Genomic DNA, 15,949 nt, shown 5'->3' on the forward strand with positions numbered 1-15,949 from the left:
GGAAGGAAGGAAGGGAGGGAGGGAGGAAGGAAGGAAGGACGGAAGGAAATGAGGGAGGGACAAAAGAAGGAAGGAAGGGAGAGAGGGAGAAAGGAAGGAAAGGAGGGAGGGTGGAGGAAAGAACGAGGGAAGGAAGGAAGGAAGGGAGGGAGGAAGGAAGGAAGGAATGAAAGGAGGGAGGAAAGAAGGAAGGAAAGGAGGAAGGAAGGAAGGGAGGGAGGGAGGGAGGAAGGAAGGAAGGAAGGGAGGGAGGAAGGAAGGAAGGAATGAAAGGAGGGAGGAAAGAAGGAAGGAAAGGAGGGAGGAAGGAAGGAAGGAAGGGAGGGAGGAAGGAAGGAAGGAATGAAAGGAGGGAGGAAGGAAGGAAGGAATGAAAGGAGGGAGGAAAGAAGGAAGGAAAGGAGGGAGGAAAGAAGGAAGGAAGGAACAGTGACTTTGGCCTAAAACTGCAGCCCTCCCTCAGGGTCTCAAGGGAGCTAATAGACCTCTAGTATCTTTAAAAAAGTATCTTAAAACATATTTAATTTGACATGTGACTACGTTTTTTAATGCACTGTATTATAGTATCATCTCTTCCTTCCCTTTGCTATTTGAAGCATATTATATCTCTGCAGTGATGTTTTAGTCAGTTTTCTCTCTTTTTGAAATCCTCTAAGCACTTTAAAACAAAACTATTATTGTGTTTTAACCCTTATATGCTGTTCAGGGTTGAATTTAACCAATTTTTTACATTTGAGAACTGTAAAAACACCACATACTCACTTCCTTTAGCTGGATTTGTTCCTCACCCTCCTCCAGTGTTCAGGTCAAATCTGATTTTCAACTTTAACCCTCCTGTTGTCCTCGAGTCAAGGAAGGAAGGGAGGAAGAAGGACGGAATGGAGGGAGGAAGAGAGAAGGAAAGGAGGGAGGAAGAAAGAAGGAAATGAGGGAAGAAGGAAGAAGGAAAGGAGGAGGAAGGAAGGAGGGAAGAAGGAAGGAAAGGAGGAAGGAGGGAGGAAGGGAGAAAGGAAAAGAATAAGGGAGGAAGGAAGGAAAACAGGACAGACGAAAGAAAGAAGGACAGACGAAAGAAAGAAGGAACGAAGGAAGGATGGAGGAAGAGAGGGAGGGAGGGAGGAAGGAAAGAAGAAGGAAGGAAAGGAGGAAGAAAGGAAGGAAGGAAAGAAGGACAGAGGAAAGAAGGAAGGAACGAAGGAAGGAGGGAGGAAGGAAGAGAGAGAGGGAGGGAAGGAGGGAGGGAGGACAGAAGGAAGGGAGGAGAGAGAGAAGAAGGAATGAAAGAGAGAAGGGAGGGAGGAAGGAAGGAATGAAAGAAGGACAGAAAGAAAGGAAAGAAGCAAGGCAGGAAGGACAGAAGGATGGAAGAAAGGGAGAAGGAAGCATAGACGGAAGGAAGGAAGGGAGAAAGAACGAACAGTCAAAACAGACGGGGTCAATTTGACCCGGGAGGACGACACGAAGGTTAATACATCATAAATATTGTGTTTTCTGATTGCCCCTGAACGCCTCGTGATAACCTCCACACATTTGAACATGTAAAATTGTCGATCACCACATTCAGTGAAGTTTGAGTGGTTTAGTGAACATTGTTACCTTGGTTACCGCCATAGGAAATAAATGGGCAAGGCTATAATGTGTTCATTCATCAGGAGGAAAACACAACCACAACCACACATCCCTCAACCCCTTTAACCCCCCCCCACACACACCTCCCAAAACCCCCTCGCCCATTTTCCCCCCACATGAACGACACATTTCAGACTAAACAAATAAAAGGAAAAACCAACGTAAAGAGTGTTAGTGAGGTTTTCAGCCACCAGAACAAGTTAAATTTACCTTCTACAGTCTGGGAACTCTACTGGATGAGTTAAACACCATTCTTCCAAAAAGATATTCCCTCATTTGGTGTTTTGATCATAAACCAGACGACATCTTCATCTCCTCCTCCCTGCAGAAGAAAACACATCTTAAAAATATCTATTCTACTCTTAACATCAACCTGTTTATGAAGAGCTTTTATCTCAAAACCATAATATAATCTGAACTGATTATTTACTTAGTTATTATTATGTGCAATAATATTCCTTCCTTCTTCTTCCTCCATCCTTCCTTTCCTTCTATCCTCCCTCCCTCCTCCATTCCTTCCTTCCTTCCGTCTGTCCTTCCTCCCTCTCTCCTTCTTTCCTTCCCTCCTTCCTCTCTCCCTCTTTCCTTCCCTCATTCCTTCCTTCCTCTTTTCCTTTCTCCCTCCCTCCTTCCCTCCTTCCTTCCTGAGGACAACAGGAGGGTTAAAATAATATTTTTGTGCATTTTGGGCCAAGTCATGAAATTTCAGAATAAAAGACAGGAAGTATTGTAAGGGTTAATAATGAGTGATATCAGACCTGTGAATGAAGTACGATACTTTATATGATGTGATGCAGAAATAGCAGATATCACCTGTTTATTAGGAGCTGTGAAATTTCAAAATAAAAGACAGGAAGTATTGTATTGTAATGGTTACTAACGAGCGACATCAGACCTGTGAATTAAGTACGATATTTTATATGATATGATGCAGAAATAGCAGATATCACCTGTATGTTAGGAGCCATGAAATTTCAAAATAAAAGACAGGAAGACGACGGCAGGTTGTTTTTTGGTCATGAGAGGTATTTTATTTTATTGATCCTCATTAGAGTACAAGAAATAAATATTGATCCCATGAACATTAAACTCTATTTCCCACCACAACAGGAGTTATGTATCACTTATTTTACAAGGAGGAGCACCTGGCTGGGGTTTTTTTTTTTTTTTTTTTAAACATGGAAATAAGACAGCGGGAAGCATTTAGGAGTTTCAGTCTTTCTTCTTCGGGAACGCTGCGCTCACCAGCTCGTACACCACGTATCCAGTTCCTGCAAGACAAACACAGTCGCCATGGTTACTGATAAATAAATATATTAGAAACATTAATGAGGGGTGTCAAACATGAGGCCCGTGGGCCAGAACCGGCCCGCTGAGGGGTTCACCCCGGCCCACTTCCTGTATTCTTTTCCTTCCTTCTTTTCATTGTTTGTTATTTAATTTCTTCCTTCCATCTTTCCTTCCTGTCTTCTTTCCATTCTTCCTTCCTACTTTTCTTTCTTTGTTAATGTTGTTAATTTCTTCCTTCCTTCCTTCCTTCCATTTGTCCTTCCTTCCACATTTTCTTTCTTTGTCCCTTCCTTCCATCTTTCCTTTCTGTCTTCTGTCTTCTTTTCCTTCTCCTCCTTCCCTCCCCCTACCTTCCTTCTTTCCTTTCCTCCCTTCTTTCCTCCGTCCTTCCTCCCTTCCTTATCTTTCTTTCCTCCCCCTACCTTCCTTCTTTCCATTTGTCCTGTCTTCCTTCCATCTTTTCTTCCTGTCTTCCCTTCCTTCCCCTCTTCCCTTCCTTCCTTCCCGTCTTCCCTTCCTCCCTTGCTTCCCGTCTTCCCTTCCTTCCTTCCTGTCTTCCCTTCCTTCCTTCTTTCCTGTCTTCCCTTCCTTCCTTTACGTCTTCTCTTCCTTCTCTCCCTTCTCTCTCCTTCCTTCCTCCCTCCTCGACTCCTTCCTCCCTCCCTCCCATCTTCCTAATGATCCAGCCCACATCAGATCATATTGTACTGTATGTGGCTCTTCAATGAGTTTGACTCTTCTGCTCTAAACCTGTAAAACATGTAGGAATATAAAGTTTTGTCGAGTTAAGATATGAATTTAATACCTCGTGGTGATAAAATATAATAATGATCTTTCCAAAACCTTAAAAAAAGATAGCTAAAAATATTTTTCCACACACACACACACACACACACACACACACACACACACACACACACACACACACACACACACACACACACACACACACACACACACACACACACACACACACACACACACACACACACACACACACTTTTTAAGAAAAATGTGAACTAAATGACTTCGGTCCAGTTACGTTTTGTTCTGAAGTGAGCCGCCGTCGCCAGAGGAAATAAATACTGAGTGAGACGAGGTCAGGATCTTGTTATTTTGAAAAACACATTTCTTTGGTGAATTTATTGTCCTCTGTGGTTTTTGTATGTTTGGAAAATACAAAAAAAAAAATTCCTGGAAATGTGGAATTTGAACAACAGAAAATATTAAAAACGGATCAGCAGCCGCTCGGACTGATTTAACAATCGATGGATTCGACTGCAAGATGATTTTATTTAGAGAGTAGTTGGTTTACTTCTAGAGCTGCAACACTTCACTGGTTAAATGACTGATTCTCATATTTAGATAATTATTATTTATTCATTAGTCATTAATCATTATATATGGTCATTTCTTTAAAGCAAAAATGCCCAAAGGAAGGAAGGAAGGAAGGAAAGGATTAATGAGGAAAAGAGGAAGGAAGTAAAGAAAGGAGTAGGAAAGGAGGGAGGGAGGGATAGAGGAAGGAATTTAGGAGAGAAGGAAAGAAGGAAGGATGGAAGGAAGGAAGGAAGGAAAGGGTTAAAGAAAAGAGGAAGGAAGTAAAGAAAGGAGTGGGAAAGGAGGGATGGAGGGAGGGAGGAAGGGAGGAAAGAAGGAAGGAAGGGAGGAAGGAATTTAGGAAAGAAGGAAAGAAGGAAGGAAGGAAGGAAGGGAGGAAGGAATTTAGGAGAGAAGAAAAGAAGGAAGGATGGAAGGAAGGAAGGAAAGGATTAGTGAGGAAAAGAGGAAGGAAATAAAGAGAGAAGGAAGGAAGGAAGGGAGGAAAGGAGGAAGGAAGGAAAGAAATGAGGTAAAGAGGGAGGAAGTAAGGAGAGAAGGAAGGAAGGAAGGAAAGGAGTAAGGAGGGAGGGAGGGAGGGAAGGAGGGAGGAAGGAAGGAAAGGAGTGAGTGAGTGAGTGAGTGAGTGAGTGAGTGAGTGAGTGAGTGAGTGAGTGAGGAGGGAGGAAGGAAGGAAGGAAGGAAGGGAGGAAGGAAGGAAAGGAAAGGAGTAAGGATTTTGTGGGAGCAAAGAAAATAAACAGATGAAGGTCCTGAAGAAGCTAAACGACGGACTTATAGTTCGCTTAAAACAAAAATCAGTGAAACACAAATCACCGACTGACTCTGTTGGCAAAAACAGAATCAGACCAAAAATAAAAACACATGTGATACGTTTCCTAATCTGCAGTTTGAAGTTTCCTAGAGCTCATAAAACCCGACAGGAAGGATTTACTGACCCAGGACGGTGAGGGCCATCGTTGTTCTGTACAGCAGAGCGTCGGCTGGGCCTCCTTTCAAGTGGACGGGGATGCCGTTGTCCTCCTGCACGTAAAAAAAAAAGAAAGAAAAAAGAAAAGATATTAACATCCTTTCATATCATTTTTTATATTTAAAGGATTTAGTCAGGATGTTTAATATCGAACAGGTGAAATATTAAACCTCCTGTCGTCCTCCCGGGTCAAACTGACGCCGTCTCTTTTGACTGTTCCTTCTTTCCTCTTTCTTTGCTCCTTCCTTCCTTCCATCCTCCCTCCCTCCCTCCTTACTCATTTCTTTCCTTCCTTCCTTCCATCCTCCCTCCTTTCTTTCCTTCCTTCCATCCTCCCTCCCTCCTTACTCCTTTCTTTCCTTCCTTCCTTCCTTCCATCCTCCATCCTTTCTTTCCTTCCTTCCATCCTCCCTCCCTCCTTACTTTCCTTCCTTCCTTCCTCCCTCCCTCCCTCCCTCCTTACTCCTTTCTTTCCTTCCTTTCTTTCTTCCATCCTCCCTCCCTCCTTACTCCTTTCTTTCCTTCCTTCCTTCCATCCTCCCTCCTTTCTTTCCTTCCTTCCATCCTCCCTCCCTCCTTACTCCTTTCTTTCCTTGCTTCCATCCTCCCTCCTTTTTTTCCTTCATTCCTTCCATCCTCCCTCCCTTCCTCCCTCCCTCCTTCCTTCCTCCCTTACTCCTTTCCTTCCTTCCTTCCTCCTTCCTTCCTTCCTTCCTCCTTTCCTTCCTTCCTCCCTTCTCTCCTTCCTTCCTCCCTTCTCTCCTTTCTTTCCTTCCTTCCTCCCTTCTCTCCTTTCTTTCCTTCCTTCCTCCCTTCTCTCCTTTCTTTCCTTCATTCCTTCCATCCTCCCTCCCTCCCTCCTTACTCCTTTCTTTCCTTCCTTCCATCCTTCCTTCCTCCCTCCTTTCCTTCCTACCTTCCTCCCTCCTTTCCTTTCCTTCCCTCCATCCTTCCTTCCTTCCTCCCTCCTTTCCATCCCTCCATCCTTCCCTCCTCCCTCCCTTCCTACCTTCCTCCCTCCCTCCCTCCTTTCCTTCCCTCTACCTTCCTTCCTTCTTCCTCCTTTCCTTCTTCTTCCTCCATCCTTCCTTCCTTGACTCGAGGACAACAGGAGGGTTAAGTGACTGTGACTCAACATTAATGAGCTGTTCTGAACCAATGGGCTTAAAGCTGAGAGTCACATGTGTCGGTCTTTTATGAGATTTGTATATGTATATATAATATATAGATCACATTTCTCTTTTAATGGAGTAAAGCTTCATCTAGAACAAAACTGCATTAAAATAACAGTAAAACACAAAGTAAGCAAAGCAGCAAATAGCAACACAGTTCAACCTGAGATTAATGGAGGCTTCTGAGGCTCATAAAATAAGAGATTTCAAAATAAAATGATCCTTTATTAGCAAAAAATAGAAAGAGCATCAATTAAAAGATAAACCTGAGTCTTATACTGATATTATACAGTAGTGTACTTTTTAAAAGTGCATTTTGCCAATTTTCTAAGTCATTGATCTGTTGCCTTTATCACCGTCTTCACAGCAATTTTATTTAAGCTGCCATAATTAATTAAAATCAACAACCATTTTTAAATAATCAAATAATCATTTTTAAGCCAAGATGAAAAAAAAAAGAAAAAAGTCTGGCTGCAGCTTCTCTTAAAAGTGAAGATTTGACACTTTTCATGCCAGTAAACTGAATATTTTGGGTTTTTTGGATTCTTGCTCAGACAAAACAAGACATTTAAAAAGGCTGCAGCAGGAAGTTTATTATTTTCTGACATTTTACAGACAAAACTATTCATCAAAAAGGAATAATCTGATCAAATGATGATTAAAATAATATTTAACTACTGCCTGAAATCTGATTAGAGTCTTGTGTGAAAGATTTATTTGCATCAGTGTATTAAAGCCAATACTCTGCTATCATGACACAGCAGTAACTGACTTTTTATTCACTTTCTTACTTTTTCCACAGCTAAAAAAACCCAGCATTAAAGCGTTTAACCCTCCTGTTGTCCTCAGGTCAAGGAAGGACAGAAGGAAGGAAGGAGAAAGGAGGAAGGAAGAAAGGAAATAAGGAAATAAGGAAGGAAGGAAGGAAAAGAGTAAGGATGACGAGAGGAAGGAATTTAGGAGAGAAGGAAGGAAGGAAAGAAGGAAGGAAAGGAGTAAGGATGAAAAGAAGGAATTTAGGAGAGAAGGAAAGAAAGGAGTAAGGAGGGAGGGAGGGAGGGAGGGAGGGAGGGAGGGAGGGAGGGGAGGAAGGGAGGAAGGAAGGAATGAGAGAAGGAAGGAAGGAAGGAAGGAAGGAAGGAAGGAAGGAAGGAAGGAAGGAAGGAAGGAAGGAAGGAGGGAGCAAAGAAAGAGGAGCAGGGGAAGAAGGAAAGAAAGACGGAAGGAAAGAAGGAACAGTCAAAAGAGAGACAGGGTCAATTTGACCCGGGAGCACGACAGGAGGGTTAATAGGCCTCAGAGCTCAGAGTCAGAGCTCATCGGTTCTCGCTGAGAGATCTGCGTAGCTTTAAAAAAAAAAAAAAGCTGTTGCTTGGATTCATGCGCTGCTGCTGCTGACATTATAAATTCCAGGAGCGGCGGTTTCCAGCGTCGGAGAACAAACCAGCCATAAATACAAAAAGTTTGTTTAGTCTATGAAATATTTTGGCAGGTTGAAACATCTACGAGTTAATCTCTGAAACACCAGCAGAGAGGAAGAGGAGGAGGAAGAGGAGGAGGAGGAAGACCCTCGGCTCAGGAGCTACATCCGCTTATTAACTCTCCTGTTGTTCTCAGGTCAAGGCAGGAAGGAAGGAAGGAAGGAAATGAGGAAGGAACGAAGGAAGGGAGGAAAGGGGAAGGAAGGAAGTGTGGAAAGAAGGAAATGAGGAAGGAACAAAGGAAGGGAGGAAAGGAGGAAAGGAGGAAGGAAGGAAGGAAGGAAGGAAGGAAGGAAGGAGGAAAAGAGGAAGGAAGGAAGGAAGTAACAAAGGAAGGAAGGAAAGAAGGAAATAAGGAAGGAAGGAGGAAAAGAGGAAGGAAGTAAGGAGAGGAAAGAGGGAAAGAAGTAATGAGGAAGGAAGGAAGGAAGGAGGAAAAGAGGAAGGAAGTGAGGAACAGTCAAAAGAGATGGGGTCAATTTGACCCGGGAGGACAACAGGAGGATTTAAGAGAAGCAGCAAAACTTCACAAAATGAGCTAAATGAGAGTTTAGGGTCTAAAGTCACTGCAGCTCAAACACACAGGAACATGCAGTGCTGGTTAGTGCTACACATTTTATTATTTGGCTACTTATCTTTTTATCTCTGGGGCTAAAAAAGAGGGATGAGGGTCGTCATGAGAAGAAGAAGAAGAACTGCTTAAAAAGAGATGAAAACATGCAGCGTTCAGCATGTGAGGTGTGTCATATTTATATATATGTGATGAGATATGTATGTGATGGCAGCTTTGAGGTCACAAGAAATGGAAAAAAATAAATAAATGGAAAAAGAAGGAGGAGAAAACCACCAACAGTCAAACATGTGAAGGTTTCGTAGATTTCACTTTTTCTTTTTCTTTTTTTGAGGGTTTGAACTTGAAACTGATCTCATTGAAAAAGGAGAAATGATGAAACGTTGCTGCTTTTAGTGTTTAACCCTCCTGTTGTTCTCAGCTCAAGGAAGGACAGAAGGAAGGGAGGACAGAAGGAAGGAAAGAACGGAGAGGAAGGAAGGAAAGGAGTAAGGAGGGAGGGAGGGAGGAAGGAAAGGAGTAAGGAGGGAGGGTGGGAGGAAGGAAGGAAGGAAAGGAGTAAGGAGGGAGGGAGGAAAGGAGGGAGGAAGGAAGGAAGGATGGAAGGAGGAGGGAGGGAGGAAAGGAGGAAGGAAGGAAGGAAGGAAAGGAGTAAGGATGAAAAGAGGAAGGAATTTAGGAGAAGAAAGGGAGGAAGGAAAGGAGTAAGGAGGGAAGGTGGGAGGAAGGAATGAAGGAATAAAGGAAGGAAGGAGGAGGGAGCAAAGGAAGAGGTTAGGAGGGGAAGAAGGAAGGAAAAAATTAAAGAAGGAAGGAAAGAAGGAACAGTCAAAAGAGAGACGGGGTCAATTTGACCCGGGAGGACGACAGGAGGGTTAAAAGGACTCAGAGCTCAGAATCAGAGCTCGTCATTTTTCTGTGATGGAACAAGAAGGAGGAGAAAACCACCAACAGTCAAACCCGTGCAGGTTTCGTAGAGTAGATGATCTGATTTGAACCTGAAACTGATCTCATTGAAAAAAGGAAGAAATGATGAAACGTAGTCAGAAATACTCGGTTGTGTTTTTTTCCAGGAGCTAAAAACAGCCTCGCGTCTCATCGCTGCTTCTTTCATGAGGTTAAACTCTCTTTAAAGCTTTCTGAAGTCTCACCCTCAAAAATGTGGACTAAGAATTATTTGTACTTCCTGGTTTCATGAAACATTAACACGTGACTCATCTAGGGGGGGGGGGGGGGGGGCAGGGGGACGAGGGGGGGGGGGGGGGGGGGGGGTTATGATGATCCCTCGGGTTCACATGTGTTCCACGTTAACGGCTCTCTAGAAACCTTTTATTTGTGACTTCAGCTCTTTGTGATTCATGGCGAACCTTAAGGGGCAATAAAGTCTAAATATTTATCCAGCAGCAGGTTGCATTTTTTTAAAAAGATATTTCAGATCTCACAGATGTCTGAGAGAGAGAGAGAGAGAGAAAGAGAGAGAGAGAGAGAGAGAGAGAGAGAGAGAGAGAGAGAGAGAGAGAGAGAGAGAGAGAGGAGAGAGAGAGAGAGAGAGAGAGAGAGAAGGAAAAATGAAGAACTGATGTGTCTGAGCAGGCTTTTATAATCTTTATAATCCTTTAACCTTCCTGTCGTCCTCCTGGGTCAAAATTGACCCCGTCTGTTTTGACTTTTTCTTCTTTCCTTCCTTCCTTCCTTCCTTCCTCCCTCCCTCCTTCTTTCCCTCCTCCATTCCCCTGTCTTCCTTCTGTCCTTCCTCCTTCCCTTTTCCTTCCTCCCTCCCTCCCTCTTTTCCTTCCTTCCTTCTTTCCTCCCCTTACCACCTTCCTTTATTTCATCTTTCCCTCCTGTCTTCTTTTCCTTCCTTAATTCCATCCTCACTCCCTCCTTCCTCCCCTCCCTCCCTCACTCCCCTCTTTTCCTTCCTTCCCTCCCTCCCTTTACCTACCTTCCTTCCTTCCATCCTCCCTCCCTCCATCCCTCCCTTTACCTTCCTTCCTTCCATCCTCCCTCCCTCCCTCTTTTCCTTCCTTCCCTCCCTCCCTTTACCTTCCTTCCATCCTCCCTCCCCTCCCTCCCTCCCATTACCTTCCTTCCTTCCTCCCTCCTTTCCTCCCTCCGTTCGCCCACAAGGCAGAGAGAAGGAGAGAGGGAAGAGAAATCATTTTCCAGGACATTTTACTTTTCCTCTCATTCCCTCTGTGTGTTTTCCATGAGTGGAAAATCATTTTCCAGGTTTTCCAGGAGAAGTAGGAACCCTGTCATTTATTTAAAGTGAAGGATGCACCTTTATATTCTTAGTATTAGGCTTCACTATTTCACTTTTAACACCTTATATGCAAAAAAATCGTATAAATATTTCCTTTTTTTTGGACATTCTAGGCCACCGTAGGAAAGGTCGTAACATTTCAGGCTTTAAGAAATTCATTTATGGAGGTTTTTAAATTGTTTTCAAACGTCAAAATGGGTCAAATTTGTATTTAAAACAAATAGTCGAGTCTCACTCATTTGTCCCTCCTTGGATCCCGTAGTCAAAATGGCAGCAAAGCAACAAAATAAGGAATTTATTCTTCTTGTATTTTGCTTAACTTTGATGGATCGTAACATATCAGGTATGAAAGACTAAACTCATGACAAGAACCCAAATGTAGACATTAACAGATGTTTAGCTTCACTGAAACCACCTTGAGCACACAGGAGGTGAAAGTCTGAAGTCTAAATGTAATATTGACTCAGGCTGTGACGTTTGACTCGGCTCTGATTCTTTAGTGAACGTACATTAAAGTCTACAGCGGAAACATTTTCTCTTTCTCAACATCTGTGAGATCAAAGGCAGCCTTACGGTTTACACTGTAAACACTGAGAGGAGGAAATGAGCATCTATTTATCAGCCATTCATTTCTCCATTAAATCATTTTGTCTATAAAAAAAAAGTCTTTAACCTTCCTGTCGTCCTCCCGGGTCAAATTGACCGCGTCTGTTTTGACTGTTCCTTCCTTCCTTCCTTCCTCCCTTCTTCTTCTTCTTCTTCCTCCCTCTCCCTCCTTCCCTTCCTTCCTCCTTTCTTTCCTTCTTCCTTCCCTCCTTCCTTCCTCCCTCCCTCCTTCCTTCCCTTCCTCCTTCCCTCCTTCTTTCCTTCCTCCCTCCTTTCCTTCCTTCCTCCTCCCTTCTTTCCTCCCTTCCTTCCATCTTCCTCCCTTCCTTCCTTCCTTGACTCGAGGACAACAGGAGGGTTAAACACAGAAAAGCCTCAAATCTTCACATCTGAGGAGCTGCAACCAACAAATGTTGATATTATTAGCTTAAAAATAAAATTATTCAGATGATAAATTATCTGATGATCTGCTAATTGATGAATTATTGCAGCTCTAGAGGAAATTATCAAGAGTAACTTCTAATAAACATTCAGAGCAAATTAGAAATATTAATTTGGACAGCGATGAATTAATGATGTTTGTTGATAGACTTTAATATTAATATACAGACTAGTGCTGAAGTCACAAAATAAGGTGAAATGTGCTCTAATGAAACACCAGCGACAGTCCCAGTACAGTCTGGTCACATATGGGAGGACTTTAAACCGACGGTAACATTTATGACATTTTACAGGTTTTGAATCACATGTTTATAATTAAAGAGGATCTCTGCAGGTCATAAACTGTGGTGGGACAACTATTCAGATCCTTTATTTAAATACCAATACAGCAGTGAGAAAAGTTCTGCATGAAAAAAGTACTTTAGCAGGGTTCCAAAATTCCGGGAATTTTCAAACTTGGAAACTTTCCATGGGAATTAACGGGAATAAACTGGGAATTTACTAAACTGAAGGAATGTTCTTATTAGGGAACTTAAATCTATAATATCTCTCTGTATTATTTTACTTCTAACTAAACAATTATTTTTGCTAAGATATGATACCTTTCCACTAAATTACCCTCAATTGCCATAAATTCCCATTTAATTCCCATGTAAAGTTTCCAATTTGGAATATTTCCAAAATTCCCCAGCTTAACCTCCCATGGAAATTTACCGGAAACTTTCCACCCTTTTGCAACCCTAATCAGATCGATGTAGTTAAAGTATTTGAAGTTGATTTTTGCTGAAATATTGGATCAAATGAAAGCATGTGAGAAGTTTAGAGGGAAGAATCACTATTTGGTGGAGCTGTTAACAACTCATAGACATCTGAAATGTGAGCAGACTACACACCGCTTTTTGGAAGACGTCAAAAGTCAAAAAAATAAAGCTGTCAAATGTTAAATGTAGTGAAGTAGAAAGTAGAATATTTCCCTCTGAAATGTAGAAAGTAGAATCAAATGGAAATACTACAGTAAAGTACAAATCCCTCAATGTACTTAGTTACTTTCCTGCTCTGATTAACGTCCCTTCGAGCAGTTTTTAGTGTGTTTGTTCTTTTTACCTGGAACAGTTTCTGGTTCTTTGGGACATTGTTCTCCACCTGGCGACGGCTGGAGCTGGAGATGCTCCGCCTCACCATCCTCTGCAGCGCCTGAGACGAGCCAAGACACGGAGAGAGCTCAGTCAACACATTACATCATCTTATAAACCCTCATGTTTAATATACTATAGCACTACTGATACGCAACACACTGTAAGAAACAAGGCTGGGTATCTGTACTCATAGTAGGGAAACATCTCCCGTCAAACTTTACCTGCAATCCACCCTTTTTGCACCAGGAGCTAGAAAATATAGCTGTTATGCCTCCTAAATAGTACACAAGCACACATATATTGCACTAACATGACTTATTTGCCAGAGTATGCATCTATGCACATAGCTAGATTTTTAAGTGTATACTGGGCGGCTGTGGGCAGGAGGTAGAGCGGTCGTCCTCCAATTGGAAGATTGGTGGTTCGATTCTCGGCTCCTCCAGTCCACATGTCGATGTGTCCTTGGGCAAGACACTTAACCCCAAAATTGCTCCCGTTGCTGTGCCAACGGTGTGTGGATGTGTATGAATGGTTAGACTCCTCTGATGAGCAGGTTGGCACCCTGCGTGGTAGCCCCTGCCATCAGTGTATGAATGTGTGTGAAAGGGTAATATGACATGTCATGTAAAGCGCTTTGAGTGGTCGCACAGACTAGAAAGGCGCTATATAAGTACAGTCCATTTACCATTTACCATTTTACTGATTTTGAGCATTTTGTATTTTATGTACTTTCAAAATACATTTATGTAAAAATAACTTAGATGTGGAGGAGCGGTGTCATTTACTGTAATTTAATGCTTATATTCATCAAGTACTCAGTATCAGTATCACTATAACTTCCTGCTGCCTCATATCAGGACTTTATATTTTGGGTAAGGAAATAAACAGTTTTACAACAATCATTGTCCCCATCTGAGGATATTCCCCTTTTTAAAAAACTACTTCCTGTTCCAACACAAAGCTTACTTATTGTACTTATCAGGTCCAACTAATCCCAAATATCTAGAGAGAGAGATTAGAAATGCCAACAGAACAAAAACTCTCACGAGGTTAAACAATACTCAGCCGTATGAGTGGAAGAAACAACCATTACAGCTAAATGTTAACGCATTCATTTCACCCCTAAACATTATTAGTTGTGTCCTTAATGCCATCTGGGAAAAAGGTTATTACTGTAATTATTATAAGAAAGTTAGTTAATTTGCATATTGTGTAAATGAAACACAATCTTCTTTTATACAATTTGCAGCTTTTATCCCAAGTACAATATAGCCCTTTACATTTGAGGCAAATCTCAAAGTGCTACAAAGTAAAAGCATCAAAATAAAAGACATCATCTTTTTTTTTTAAACTAACATTAAACATTATAAAAATTAACATAAAAGCAGCAGCAGCTAACAAGGTTAAATAAAAGCCTTTACCGCTCTAACTTCCTTATATTAAGGCCTATAATCAAACATGAACCCTGCATATAGTTTCATCTACTAAAGCTGCGTTAGCCTGAGGTCACACAGGACTCACTGAATGCATTGATATTTCTACAAATGCACTAATAAATTAATAAATAGAAATAGAAACAATAATATTAAATAATTAGGAGCAAAATCGTGTAAAAGTGGAGTTATAGCATAAAACATCAGCGAGATATGACACAAATTACACATGTGAGGACTGCAGGTATCAGAGTTAATAGGCCTAAGATTAAAAAATAAAAGAATAATAAATACAAATTTTATCCCGTGTACATATTCAACATAATACATTTTTATTTGTAACACTTTAAATTAAGGCCTTTAGCAAATATGAACCCTGCAGGTATAGTTTCATTTATTAAAGCTGCATCAGCCTGAGGTCACACAGGACTCAAATGCATTCATATTTTCTTAAAAGCACAAATTAAATAGAAATAGAAACAATAATATTCAATAATTAGGAGCGAAGTCATGTTAAAGTGGAGTTATAGCGTAAAACACCTATAAGATATGACATAAAATATACATGTGAGGACTGCAGGTATAAGAGTTAGTGGGCCTAAGGTAAAAAAATAAATAATAAAACATTAAATAGAGCGAATATAAGCCATAAAATGTTTAAAATAAAGATAAAAGGATGAAAGCATGACGCTAACGTTATCTGACTTTGACCCTTTTTGAACCAAAAGGGTAAAAATAGTCAGAATTACGTTTCTGTCGTTACTTTACTGAATATAATGTGACACATGCGTTAAATAACAATCATATAAAGTTGAATCTAGTTTGATAAATTAGAAATAAAAAGGTTTACTCACAAATATCTGTCTGTTCATCTTCGCCTGAGTCGCACAAGGACACCGGAAAAATCTACTTCCGGTTATGGCGTCTGCGTGCGCGTCGTCTTCTTCTTCTTCTTCGCGGAGTGAATTAAAGGCTGAGCTCTGCTGCCCCCTGTGGAGGCTACAGGAACAGACGTGTGACTCATTAAAAAGGTCATTGCACCCAAAAATATACAGTAAAAAGTGTCCTATATCCATCTTATATCTTCCTAGTATTGGAAAGTAAATTTACTCTAGTTAAATATAATTTTAATGTAATTGATTATTACCATTTAAAGCTTCTTTATACTTCCACTCCACTATAATTCAGAGGAAAATACTCCACTGTACTTAGTATTTCACAGCTGTAATTACAGGTTACTTTCCTTATCAATATCTTACATGCAAAATAATCTGTTTTTAAAAAAAGGGTCTATTTTTTTTGGTTTGTTTTATGTAAACAATGTGTGTTTGTGTACTTAGATGTATAGATACAAGTGGATCAGTCTTAATATCCCAGAAATCTAGACTATAAAGTACATTTTATTTCCAATATCTAATATCCTTATATACTTTTACTAAGTAACGGGATTTGATAAAGTACATTTACCTTTAAGTGCTGTACTTACTTGTACCTGTACTTTATTTGAATATTGCTATGTGATGCTACTTTATATTTCCACTCCACTACTACTATTCCTTCTATCTGACAGCTTTAGTTACATTTTCAGATGAAGATTTGACACAATGGATAAT

General features: G+C 41.1%; 1 protein-coding gene across 1 annotated transcript; it reads right to left on the bottom strand.

Annotated features, from left to right (window-relative positions):
* Positions 1 to 2,636: 2,636 nt before the first annotated feature.
* On the bottom strand, positions 2,637 to 15,277 carry LOC128377031 (cytochrome c oxidase subunit 7A2, mitochondrial). Its single transcript, XM_053336910.1, has 4 exons — positions 15,191 to 15,277; positions 12,872 to 12,961; positions 5,199 to 5,283; positions 2,637 to 2,900 (listed from the first exon to the last, which is right to left on the bottom strand). The coding sequence occupies exons 1-4, from the start codon at positions 15,206 to 15,208 to the stop codon at positions 2,842 to 2,844; spliced, it is 252 nt and encodes an 83-aa protein (XP_053192885.1). The 5' UTR covers positions 15,209 to 15,277; the 3' UTR covers positions 2,637 to 2,841.
* Between the last annotated feature and the right edge of the window lie 672 nt (positions 15,278 to 15,949).

Source organism: Scomber japonicus, chromosome 17, assembly GCF_027409825.1.
Source record: "Scomber japonicus isolate fScoJap1 chromosome 17, fScoJap1.pri, whole genome shotgun sequence".
In the NCBI taxonomy this organism is placed as follows: Eukaryota; Metazoa; Chordata; class Actinopteri; order Scombriformes; family Scombridae; genus Scomber; species Scomber japonicus.